Source organism: Apodemus sylvaticus, chromosome 14 (genome assembly GCF_947179515.1).
Source record: "Apodemus sylvaticus chromosome 14, mApoSyl1.1, whole genome shotgun sequence".
In the NCBI taxonomy this organism is placed as follows: domain Eukaryota; kingdom Metazoa; phylum Chordata; class Mammalia; order Rodentia; family Muridae; genus Apodemus; species Apodemus sylvaticus.
The window spans coordinates 18053320-18065929 of record NC_067485.1 but is presented as its reverse complement, the minus strand read 5'-3'; the positions used below and the strand labels follow the sequence as shown (position 1 = coordinate 18065929).

Here is a 12610-nt window from a genome sequence, read left to right as displayed (position 1 = left end):
AAGTTAAATCTCAATATCCCCCATTCAATCCCATTAACTATACATTTGGGACTGACTGCGCTGGTTTGAATCTCTACCCGTGGACCAGGACTGTGTCCCTGCCGTGGAGGGTGGAGTTTGCTTTCCAAGACACCCACTTCTCTTAGCTCAGCATCTTTTCCAAGTCCCCAGGTAGCTGGGAGAACATTTCAGATCCACCCTGACATCTGCATGACCTGGCCTTCCCTACGGACACCGCTCTCCTTCCCAATCCTCAGATCTGTTATCCGCTCTCACTTGTGCTCCAGAGGCACATCTTCCTCAGAGGACCTCGAACTTCACCATGCCTGGCCCGTGCTCCCTGCACCTGAGCTCCCATGGGCTCCCCATACAGAGGAGACAGGACTCTCCTTCAGACCCCAGGCATGGTTGCTTTTGGAAGGGATGGACAACGGGTAGACTCTGTCGCTGGTGACCCCTGTGTGAACAAAGAGGTAGCAACTAGGGACAGAAGCTGGCAGAACCAGTGTTCCCTGTGACACCAGTTTACAGGTCCCACCTTGGGCTGCCCAGAAAGGTGGCTTCCATCTCACGGAGCCCAGCCAAGTTCAGGGTGGGGTGGAATAGCCAGGCAGTTCTGAGTGACGCCTTGTCTTGACTGGAAAGGGGACCAGAGGCTACCTGTGTGTGCATAGGTGCTCTGGCAATTCCAGCCTCTGCCTCCTGGGCTTCTGGGAGGCCCTGGTCCTGCCCACCAAAGGTGCAAATAGCTTGACCTGCCTCCCAGCCAGGCCCCTGACCACCTGTCCAGCACCCAAAGCCCATGAATCACCCAGCCCTCACAGGAGGAAACGGCGATAACCCCAGACCCCAGCAGGGCCACCCGGATGCTGTCTGTCTCAATCTGGCTGGCCTGGCTCAGGCACAGCCTAGCCCCTCCCAGCCCCAGAGCCTATCCAAACTCCGGGTGTTACCCACGTTGGCTGACATGCCTGACCCTGCCTCTCCAACTCCTCACTCCTGTCTGTATGCCGTAGTGTCTTGCTTGGAACCTCCTCCCTCCCAGGGTCAGGCCTTCTTTCTTTGTAAGACTCACTCAGGCAGCTCCTCTTCTAAAAGCCGCACTGCCCGACTCCCATGACTCACACCTCCATAAACTAATAGTCCAGTCTCCCACCATGGCCCCAGCCATCAGATCCGGGGTCAAGAATGCAGACTGTCTCCTGGATCCCAGTGGGCCATAGGGAGGCTTGCTTGACCACCTGAAGGGTGCCATTCCCTGCTCGGCCGTGGCACTTGAGAAGGTGGTGGGCACAATGTCAAGATCCTCTTGACAGGTTGAGCTGGAAGGCAGCCAGCAGAGGCAGTGTTTCAAGGTGACCATGGGGTGGCAAGGCACTGAGACACAGGCGGCGGACCAGACCCTTGCTGGGGGCGTGGTCTCTGGGAGGTGCATGGGGAGAGCCGGGCCCCTCTGAACCAGCAGGGCCTGGGCAGAACTGTCTCACAGATCTGCAGCCTGTTAATCCAAGGAAAGAGCAAAGGGTTTGACTGGTCCTGTCATCACACAAAGCCATGAAATAACGAAAAGACACAGAGTTTAGGGAAAAAAAACCAAACAAGTCTGAGAGTCAAAATGTAGGAGAATAAACCCGGAACTGCCACCTGCATGACCCCTCAGCCTTAGCTGCTTCCTCTGAGCTACCCTTCCGCCCGGCAGGGCTCTAGCCTAGCCTGGGCTCACTGGGAGCCCAGGGCCCCTGGGATATGGAGAGTGACACATGGACATGGGTGGGGTACACCAGCACTCAGTCATGAACGGCATTGCGTCGGAGGCTGAGTCAGGGGCTTACAGCAAGAAAGCAAGTTCTGTCTCTCCAACTCCAAGGGGAAATGGATGGTTTTCTGGCCAGTGATAAGGACCCAGGTGACCCTCTATGGCCCTTCCAGGAGCTGGCACGGAGCCGAGGTAGTTTATCAATGTAATCCCCGTGGCGCCCAAGGAGAGCATGGTTACCCCCAGGTCACAGCCCATGGGAACTCCTCCCGAGTGGTCAGGGCTTGCAGATCCTGAAGGGCCCTAGGAAAACACAGGCATCCTGGTCTCAGCTACCATAGGAGGGAGGTAACACTGACCTCCCCCAAGCTGGGCCAGCCACACCCTGGAGCCAGCCCCACTGCCAGGGGGCTCTGGATGTTTGTATAAGAGTTCCTGGATGTGCGTGCGTGCGTGCGTGCGTGCGTGCGTGCGTGTGTGTGTGTGTGTGTGTGTGTGTGTGCGTGCGTGTGTGCGTGCGGGTCAGCCGAGAGGGTGCTTCCCCACTGTGCCCAACACCCTGCGTTCAATCCCTAGTACCACATAGAGCCAGTGTGGAGGTGCATGCCTGCAAACCCAGCACTCGGGAGATGGATACAGGAGGTCATCCTCAGCGACATAGAGAGTCTGAGGCCACCCTGGGTTATAGGAGACTCTATCTCAAAAAACTGTTTCCGGTGACCCATAAAAGAGCCAGTATTGGTCTATTGTTATTGAACAATGAACAAGAAAGAAATGTGCCTCAGTGGCACTTCCCAAAAAAGAGTTGGAACGGTACCTAGGAGGCCTGTGTGCTTTTTAAAGCAAAGCAACTAATGTGAGTAGAGGTGCCTCCTGCCTCCAGTGTGACACCCGGTGTGACCTCCCCTATTCAAGGTTAGCCCCAGAAGACGGTCGGGGTGGGGGTGGCTGACACTAAGACCCCATTGCACTTGGTTGGCTCAGGCTCGGCCATATTGGGGGAATGGCACTATTGCCCCATTTTACAAAGGGCAAACTAAGGTCCACGATCGCTGGGTTGAGGAAGGCAAAGAAGGACCCCCATCTTGACATTGGTACCAGAAGTAGGATTCACCCCCTTTCTGCTCCCTCCTGCCACCCCAGGACATCCGCTGTTTGGTAAACACCATGCACAGAGGCAGGGCCCTGATTTGGAAACTACTCAGACTGCATCATGGGGCCTTGTGTGGCCCGGCCAACAGCGGACAATTAATTACTGGGATCATGCAGAGGCCGGGCGAGGGCCCAGCGCTCGGTGTTTACACCGTACTCGTCTGTTTGGGGCCAGCAAATCCGTGTCAGATGTTAATGGAACTACATCATTTTTCTGCCGAGGTGGCATCCCTGGGGGGGGGGGGGTTGGAGGAGGAGGAGGAGGAGGAGAGGGAGGAGGAAGAGGAGGAGGAGGGGGAGGAAGCCGGCTGGACTGAACAGTAGGCTCTCAAGAGCAAGGACACCATCTGTCGGGCTGCAGACAGCCTGGTCGGTTCCCTAACACAGTCTTCCCTCCCTTTGCAGTGGGCAACACTGCCCAGCACCACCTACCTCTCAGTGGAGCCTGTGACCATGCTAGTCTGGGCACAAAAGAGGTGTGAGTTGCAAGAGGTAACAAAGTCTAGATAATAAAGACCTGGCATGCTAAGTGTTTCATTCAGCATCAGTCAGGAAGCTTCAGCTACAGGGCTCCAGGGTTGCCTGAAGCAGCAAGCAGGGCTCTTGGGCAGGCCTGGCTGCAGAGGAGAGAACCCTGCTTCCCTCCTCCTCCAGGTGGAGGTGCCCTTTCATCAAGAAAGCAATGGGAGGAAGGCCAGAGGGGGGGGAAAAATGGCCCTGTCCAAGGTTACACAGGAAACCAGGTTCTCTGGGCAGGTGTGCAGGAGAATAGATCACTTCCTACAGGGCCTCTTCAGGAGGAGTTAGCCTAAAGCACCTGTAGGGTAAGTCAGGTCCTTTCTCTCCATACTGTAGACGACAGAGCTGAGCCTACACGGCCAGGAGAAGTTGAGAGCAGCCCCCAATCTCTTCCCATCATCACTGCCTCCCAGGTTCTCAACAAACTTGATCCTGCCCCAGGGCCTTTGCACAGTCTGTCCCCTCTGCCCAGAAGTCTCCTTTCAGGAAGGTTTTAGTGCTCTGTGTTCTCAAGTTACCTGCTCAGAAAACCTGCTTGCCCAGACAGGCTAACAGGTACCCAGCTGCTCCTTCCATGGGCCTAGGCTTGAGAGCAAAATAAGTCACAAGGAAGTATAGGGGCCACAACTGGTAAATGTGACCACATGTGGCTACAGAGCCACTTAGGAAAGCTGTGGCCTTCAATCCTGTTGCCCTAGGACTTCAAGTTCCTGTGGCACCTTCCCAGAGAGCTCCGGCAGCACTCGACAGTGGGCCTCTCGACTCTCCTACCGCACCGGCGTCTGGTTTTCTGACCCCATGGAGAGGAGAGTGGAGCCTTTAGTGGCCAGGCACCGCAGTCCTGCCCTGCCTGAGTGTCACCATCTGCAAGGTGGAACCCTTGTTGAGGACAGAGCAGTCTAGGGGAGATGCAGACCCACATTAGTCTGGGGACAGACAAGGACCCAGAGGGGAGGAAGTGGTGATGACTGTGACCCTTACAGGGGCTCAGGCCTCAGGGAAACCTTGAGAGCTGCCCTCCTGGCTGCCATCTTCAGGAGAGTATCTCTCCAAAGATCAGTTCCAAGTTGTGGCACAGATTTAGGTTCTACTAAAATACTATTCTAGTAGCTGTGACTGTGCCTCAGTTTCCCCATCAGTAAAACTCTCTTGTGAGACCTTTTCCAATGGGTGATGCATCCCGTGTGTAATGCCACACGTGTAAGAAGAGTATATTGTAACGTGTGCTTAAGGCAGTTGCTGACTGAATCGATGTGACTTTTCTTGTCTCCTTCCCAGCATGTGCTATATTATAATTTTGTTTCCTTCCTGCACTAGAGAAGTAACCTCCGGTCACTGGCCTGTTCCCTGCCCCACCCCACCCCCTAGTGTTCACTCTGAATATTGCCCCCAAGGCTTCCAATTAAATCCCTTTCTGCCAACTGTAGGTTCTGGACTGGCTTTGGGACCAGGGGGACACACAAAGAGACTGCGTCGCCATCTTACTGCGCTCCCTGTGAGGCACAGAGAAGATGGGAACATGCCAGGAACAGGGCAGAGCCCCTGCCTTTGCCTCACCCACCAATGATCCCTCTGCTGACTTGGGCCAACTCTGAAATCCACCATGTGGGCTCCCCGGGGCCTGCTCAGGGGGAACAGTGGGCCCTCATTTTGTTTTGATCTACCAGTCTGTCTGTCTGAGCAGCCTGAGGTCTGGCTGGCTGGAGAAGTGTCATCTCCAGTTGGGCTGCACTGGGGATCTTCCTGGAGGCTCCCAGAAGCCAGCAATGGTGCCTGGTGGGCGATTCTCTGAGTGCTTTGTCCACACACACACAGGCTGCCTGGCACACGCAAAACTTCTCCACGTGGCACAGGCTGGCTGGAAGGCACCGTGGATCTTACCAGGCCTAAGATCCTCAGCTCCCTGGCAGCTCTCATGACCGCCTTGAAAAAGGATGGACTGATCATCTCTGTCGCAGGAAGTCTGGGCTCCACATCTCCCAACCCAGATGTCGGACTTGGGGTGTCATGGCGCGGAGGTATCCAGGGCTAGCTGTTGATGCCTCTACTTCAGGGCTGGGGTGGAGACAGTCATCAGATCATCCTGTGGATCATTAGGGTGGAGGGCATGAAGGGGTGGGTATACACGCCCAGGTGCCTGAAACCTGCAACTCAGCATAGGCCCAGGGCGCCACCTAGTGGCAACACTGGGACCCACCCTCACGGAAGAGGTTGTGTAGCTGGGTCCCCTTACTCCCCAACAAGGGACTCAGTTGCGGCCAGTGGGCAGGGACACTTCTTGCGGGTGCTCACCGGTTGTCACTGGCTTCCTCCCCAGACAGAACTGATAATACTAGCCCCTCAGCCTTGCCTGTCACCATGGTGAACACTTATCACTTCCGTGAATGTCATGGGCAGGGTCGCTTCTGCCGGCTTGCTACAGACATCAGTGGGGGATAAGAGATGCCCCTACCCATGGACGCACTGGCCAGAGCCCGCTGGAGTCGGCTGGTCCCATGCCACCTGTCCCAGGGGTGAGAGGGGGGCGGAGAGGGCGGCAAGCACGACAGACGCGTGGTTCTGTACAAAACCTGAAATATTTTTACTTTTTTAAAACTTTGGTCTAAGTTGCCTCAGACCTCATGGACTCGATACAAGAGTAATATGAACTGGGAGATAGAACACTTTAATAGCCACGATAAACTTTGTTAGAAATGTACATGTCGTCAAAATAATAATAAAATTAAAAAGAGAAAGAGAGAACAGCTTGATGCCCGGGTTAAGATTATAGAAATGTTCACAAGGACAGGGTCAAGGAAACTTTAAAAACACCAGTTCTGAGTATGCCTGGGGCCTGCACGATGCCCCTCTCCCAGCCCCGGGCCCTGGGGATGGCGTCCCTCCAAACAGATCAAGTGGGAGCGGATAAGGCCTCCGCCAAGCTGCATCTCCTCGTGGACAACACATCCAGGTAACGGGTGTAGAAACAAACCTCATAAGAAATGTACAAATATAAAAAGCTACAAACATTAATAAATTACAGCATCACGAAACACAAATACTTCACAAGGTGCTAGCAAAGTAACTGCATCCCCGACCCTCGTCGTACAAGAAGGAGATCGAAGAGCTGGTGTGAGACTGGAGACGCGGCTTCAGGGCGAGTGGGAAGGGACTCTGTACTATCCGCTCTGAGAGACGGAGTGTAAGGCCGCGCAGGCGCCGTTGTTTTTCAGGCAATACCTTAGTTCCTAAGAGGAAAATAACAAAAGGAAAGAAAAGGGGGGCAGGGGCCAGACCCGACCATCCATCAGAGAAGGGGGTGGGGCCAGACCCGACCATCCATCAGAGAAGGGGGTGGGGCCAGACCCGACCATCCATCAGAGAAGGGGGTGGGGCCAGACCCGACCATCCATCAGAGAAGGGGGTGGGGGGAGCAAAAACTCGTATAAAGGTTAATGAAGGACTCTATAGAAAGAAATTCCTAGAGATACTTTTGCTCTTGTAAAAAAGAAGTCATTTAAAAAGCTATTTACACGCTACATTCTATGAAAAATATGCTTCCGGAAATACATCTAAAATGAAAATACAGGATTGCCTGAGAAACAAACCCAGCCCCTCCATGTCAATGGGTGGACACCGCCACCTGAGATGGCCCACACTCATGATGCCACCCAGGGGCTCAGACAAGCGCTGCCGTGCTGGCTCCAGCCCTGTGGCCCTGCTCACCTGTCTGCCCACTCAGGGCAGGGTGTCTTGGCCTAGAAGTGCTGTTCCAGAGTGGGGCCCCTCCACGTGGCTTAGCCTGGGTCCCCCGGACCCTAAGACGTGGCTGAGCCGTCACCCTTCCCCTGTGACCCCACAGTGGCTCCTCCGCCCACTAACACACCAACCTAACTGTGGGTCCTGACAAGCCCAAATGTCCCCAGGCATTTGGGGTGTAACACCCACTACCTAGCCTGCTACCTGCCAGCCAGGGGGCTGGGGCAACCTCTCCTCACTGGTCAAGTGCTGTAAGACTCGCTCAGGAAGAGGAGGGAGGGGACATTCAATACCCCGCAGCTCCTCTCTTTCTGTGTCCTTTGCCTTGTTTTACGCCTTTGGAGGCTGCCAGCCTGGGGCCAGCTCGGACTCGGGCTGGTGAGCGTGGCTCACTGCACCTTCCTTGAAGGCCTCGTGCTCCCAAGCAGAGCCGCAGAGGTCACCAGGCTCCGGTGGGGAGCCTGGGAGGCTGTCCTGAAACCAGAATGATCCTTAAGTGGGCGGGGCCACCTTCAGGTCACTCTGAGCAACTCGAGAGAGGATGTCCATGTTCACAACGAGGGACGGTCATGCTCCGCTCACTCCGCCTGCTCAAGGGACAGATGCTCGCACTGGGGAGAGGTGGCTGGGAGGAGGCAAGGCCCTCCCTGGGCCAGGCGGCACAGCCACCGTCCTGGGAGGGGCTGATGTAGCGGGGCTCCGGGGGTCCTGAGCAGCGCAGAAGGATCCTGGCTTCCAGAGCCTTAGAGGAGCAGTTTCCCATTCCGATGGATCTTCAAGATCTTTCCAAGCCTTTGCTTGGCGGTGGCCATGCCCTTTTTTGTACGTTTTCCTACAGAGGTGGGGAGAAAGTCTTTTTGAAAAGACCAAGAGTGGCCAGCTACAGGAGGGTAGGATCCCAAAGACACCCCCCCCCGAGCCCCACCCACCACTGTAAAATCAGCCAGCTGGGCTGAGCCCTGGGCTCAGAGATCTCCCGTGGACCCAAAGTGCTCAGGGAGGTAGGGACCACGGTGGACTTGGCTCAGGATGGCATGGCTAAGATGTGAGGCCCCAACCCAGCAACAAGGCCATCTCAAGTGCCACCAGTAAGTAACCATGACACCGAAACTTGACCAGGCTGGAGTGTAGGTGGGCGGGATAGGGAGGCCACAGGGGTTCCTCGGGCCTGACTGGTATGACATTCTAGCCCACAGAGGGGCTGAATCCACCACCTGGCTCATTCGCACACAGCTTTCACCTGTGCAAATGCGTGAACCAGAGCCCTGAGCGGAGGACCAGTCCTGAAGTTTGCAATCAATGAGCCCTATTCGGGCCGAGTCTCCTGATGCTAGCCTATGCCTTTCACATGACTAAGCAAACACTCATGTAAAGGGTGGGGGCCACGCAGATACACGGACACAACTCTCAGATGCCCAGCACCTGCCGTCCCGGGGCCAGAATCCCCTTTGCAGTGTGCTTCCTAAGGGCAGGGGCAGACAGGGCAAAAGGGGTACCTTTGGCAGCAGTGTTGTTGGGGGATGATGCAGAAGGCCGCCTCTGTGTGAGAAAGACTCCAGGGGCCATGGGCTGGGAGGCACGGCCAGCCTGGGCCCCTGCGAATGTGCCGGCTGCGGTATATTCGTGGTCAGCCAGGCTGCTGCTGTGCGACTCAGGTGGGGGCTCAGGTGAGCTGCCCTCCTGGGAGGCCTGGCTGCTGGCTGTGCTGGTGGAGGCCGGGGTGGTGGATGCTGGGGTGGTGGAGGCCGGGGTGGTGGATGCTGGGGTGGTGGAGGCCGAGGTGGTACCCGTGGAGGCGGAGGCGGAGGTGGAGGTGGAGGTGGATGTGGAGATGGAGGGGGAGGCAGTGTTAGGAGTCGGCTTCCGTTTGGTGTTCTTCTTCTTCCTGTTTTTCTGCTCCTCCTAAGAACAAAGCGTGGAGGTGTGCTACCCACCGGCTGCCCCAGCTACATCAGAGTGGGCCATAGGCAGCTCTGCCCCAACCCAGATGCAGGCTTTAAGGGCGCTCAGACCTCCCACCAGGCAGGAAGCTGGGAGAGCAGTGGCTGAGAGGCCTCTCCCACCGAGCCCAGGGCAGGAAGCCTGGCCCACGTGAGCCCACTGAGTTCTGCCAACAAATGGCAACGAGAGGAGAGATCAGGTGGAGACAAGCGGGAGCTCCTGCCTACGGACACAGGACTTTTAGGAATGGGAGCAGTCCCCAGAGGCATTTAACAAGGGCATCCTGGGTAACAGAGCAACCACGTGCGTGAGAGGTGCCTGTCTGGGGTAAGGGTCACGGGTTGTGCACCTGGCTCCCTCGCACCTACTCAGGAATTTGAAGTCGCTCTCTCGAGAGCCTGGCACTTCCTAGCCCTGGCAGTCTCCACACAGAGGCAATAGCTGAGGTGTCTAGAGGCAAGGCCAAGTTCACACAAGGGAGACTTCCTCTTGCAAAAGTCCTTCCCATCTCCTCACCTGCTGGGACAGTTTGGCTGCAGCAGCTGCCAGCCCAGTCTCAATGGAGGCCACTCTGGTCCCCTCACGCACAGGCCTGTCTTGTCTTGGCACCGATGGACCGACCCTGGCTGCAGAAGAGACAAGGGAAAGGCCAGCGAATCAGTTCTGCGAGTGGTGGCCCATCGATCCCAGACCATCTCTGAGCCTGGGGCCATGAGCATCTAACTCTCTGGATGGGAAGCCACAGCACATGTGCTCTCCCAGGATGGTGCCTACTGGAGTATCTGTGAGGCAGTATGGAGGCCCAGCCAGCTGGGCAAGGAAAGCCAGGTGGGCAGGGAACCTCGAAAGGTGAGCACACCTGATCCCATTCACCACCCCTTCATGTTTTGGGTACCCCTCCTAGACCTTCCTACAGAGGACACTGGAGAGGAGGGGCCCTTCATGAAAAAGTTCCAGACTGAGGTCTAGGCTTGGAGATCCCAAAACACAGAGCAGAGCCACAGCCAGGGCCCTATGGGGAGCTGACCAATCTCCCCTGGAAATGCCCAGAGCCACACCAATGTCCTCAGTGGCCACACATCAGGCCCCCAGCCCAGCCCTACCTGTGGGGCTGTAGGGAGCATCATCTGAGCCCTTCCTCTTCTTTGACCGGGACTTGAAGACGGGGTTATCTTCATCAGACTCCAGTGAGGGGTAAACTGAGGAAGAAGCAATAGGAGAGCAGATCCCTGAGTGGTCAGTGCAGCCAGGCCTGGGGAGGGGTGGGGCTGCAGGGCCCAGTGACCTTCCTGAGTGGTGGCCCCAGACCTGCTTAGGTTCTCAGACCTGCTGTGCAATTGAAGCTGCCACAGCAAGAGCACCCACATGAGGCAGGAGAGTGGCTGCACAGGCGGCCACCCACCCCACCCCCACCCCAGGCTGGCTTTGGGAGCCTGAGAGATGCAGTCCTTCTGGAGGCTGCTGCAGTAGGGAGTGAGAGACTGAAGGGACCTGCAGGATTCTGCTGTGTCTGAAGCTCCGAGATCCTCCCAAGCAGATTGGGAAAAGGTGCCTGCCTAGCAGCCCGCATGGCCACTGTGGACTCCCGGGCTCGGGGACTCCCCAGAGACTCCTACACTGTGGGTCTTGCTTCCCTTGGTCAACAAGGCCAACAGTGAAGCCTCCGAGACTGGTGACTCTGTGGGCAGCAGCAGGACCTGGCACCCTACACCCCCCCCAGAGTGGAAACAGGAGTCCTGATGCTGCCAGCCGTCTATACGAGCAGAGCATGCCCGCCAAGGGGCCTAGATTTGTTCAGCGTGGGCAGAACATATCCCCCTCTCAGGAGGTCTCTTTCAGAGTGGAGATCAGGCAACTTCCGGCTATCAGGAAGGCCCTGAACTAAACCGGAGTCAGCCTCAAGCAGCAGGAGCCTGGATTAGCACCTTTGACATGAGCTGGAATGTCTGCTGAGGCGGGGTGTGAGAAGGCGGGGCGTGAGAAGGCAGGGCCTGCTGGTCGGAGGCATGGTGCCTGTACCCGTTACAGAAGGCCGGAGCCTTGGTGGTTTCTGACCTCACGGATGGCTGCCGGGTCATCCTTGGGGCCTGGCTTTTCCATCTTATGGATAGGGTGGGGGCAGTAACCCCAGGGCCCTGTCACTGATAAACATTCAGCTGCACGGACATCTGCCAGGTAAGCCCTCAGAAAGCTAAGCACACCTATGACCCAGCAGGGCCTTCTCAGAAACATGGCTCAGGGACAAGAACAAAGGCCCCAAGAGGATCAGCGTGTGCGTGTTTCCAGCCGCCAAGAACAGAGCCCGGGAGCCCGGGGTGAAGGCGTGCATGGACGCACAGTACACGTCCTACACACGGGAAGGAATGTTACTCAGCCCGAGAAAGGGAGCACTGGCATGTGCCACAGTATGCACGGGCCCACAAAAAGTCACATGTCATATGATCCATTTAGATGCTGTGTCCAAAACAGACCCACAGAGACCTGAAGTATGTGACAAGTGGCCAGGGCTGGGGAGGGACAAGCTGTGGATAGGGACAAAGTTTCCTTACAAGAAAGACATTCTCAAATGCAGCATGGCGGTAGTTACCTAGGCCACAACGTGGCAGGTTTCCAAAGGACAGTGCTTGGTTTGGTTTGGTTTGAGATAAGGTCTCACTGGCTAGCCCTGGCTAGCCTGGAACTATGTTGGACCAGGCTAGCCCAGAACACGGAATAGAGATTCACCTTGTCTGTGCCTCCAGAGTGCTGGAATTAAAGGTGTGCGCCACCGCCCTCAGCCCAAGATGGAGTTTACAGTCCACGCTCCTCCTTGGCGTGTTCCTAGCCAGTGCTGCCCCCTACAGGCAGCAGCCCTGGCCTGCAGCCACACTCACCGTAGTCTGAGTCCTTGAAGCAGGCATCCAGGTGGTCCTGCTCCTCGAAGTCCTCCAGATCCACACTGTTCTTGGCCGTCCTCTTCAGCAGGCGCTTGCCTGTGCCTTTGCTGCCAGCGCTCACCTTCCGGGCACCATGGGCTGCCAGTGAACCACCCTTGGCCTGGCCCGTGCCCCATGTGGTCTGCAGGCAGGAGTCAGAGGCCTGCAGATTGGCCATGGACAGCATTCCCTGAATGGCTTCCTGTGTGCTGGGGGAGGCAGGGGGCTGGCTGGGGACAGAGAGAAACAACAAGCATTCAGCCACGGCCCTTGGCCCACAGCCAGGACATGTGGATCGCAGACTCGAGCCCACAGCCCACGGTCCACAATTTGCAGCCCAGGGTGCTGTCACTGTAGCCCAAAGCTCATGGCTGTAAACTCGCTGGCCTGGGCAGCCGGCAGCTAACAGAATGCTATGGGCTGGAAACTTAACAGTGGCAAAGGTCTGGCAGGCCCCTCTGTACACCTAGTCTCACTGCAGGGAGGGCTGAGGCCTGGGGATGGAGTAAGGAGACACACCAGAAGGCAGATGGGACTGGATCTCGCACCAGAGTACCCTGTCTCACCTTCTGAGTTGGCCAGAGTTCCA

General features: G+C 56.7%; 1 protein-coding gene across 1 annotated transcript in view; it reads right to left on the bottom strand.

Annotated features, from left to right (window-relative positions):
* Nucleotides 1-5984: 5984 nt before the first annotated feature.
* Nucleotides 5985-12610, bottom strand: part of Phf2 (PHD finger protein 2) — a 66321-nt gene continuing 59695 nt past the window's right edge. The window contains exons 18-22 of the mRNA XM_052157706.1: nucleotides 11980-12251; nucleotides 10210-10305; nucleotides 9623-9732; nucleotides 8662-9067; nucleotides 5985-7997 (exon numbers count right to left, since the gene is read on the bottom strand). Of these exons, the coding sequence (XP_052013666.1) occupies nucleotides 7909-7997; nucleotides 8662-9067; nucleotides 9623-9732; nucleotides 10210-10305; nucleotides 11980-12251 (973 nt within the window). The 3' untranslated portion in view covers nucleotides 5985-7908. The remainder of the gene's footprint in view (nucleotides 7998-8661; nucleotides 9068-9622; nucleotides 9733-10209; nucleotides 10306-11979; nucleotides 12252-12610) is intronic.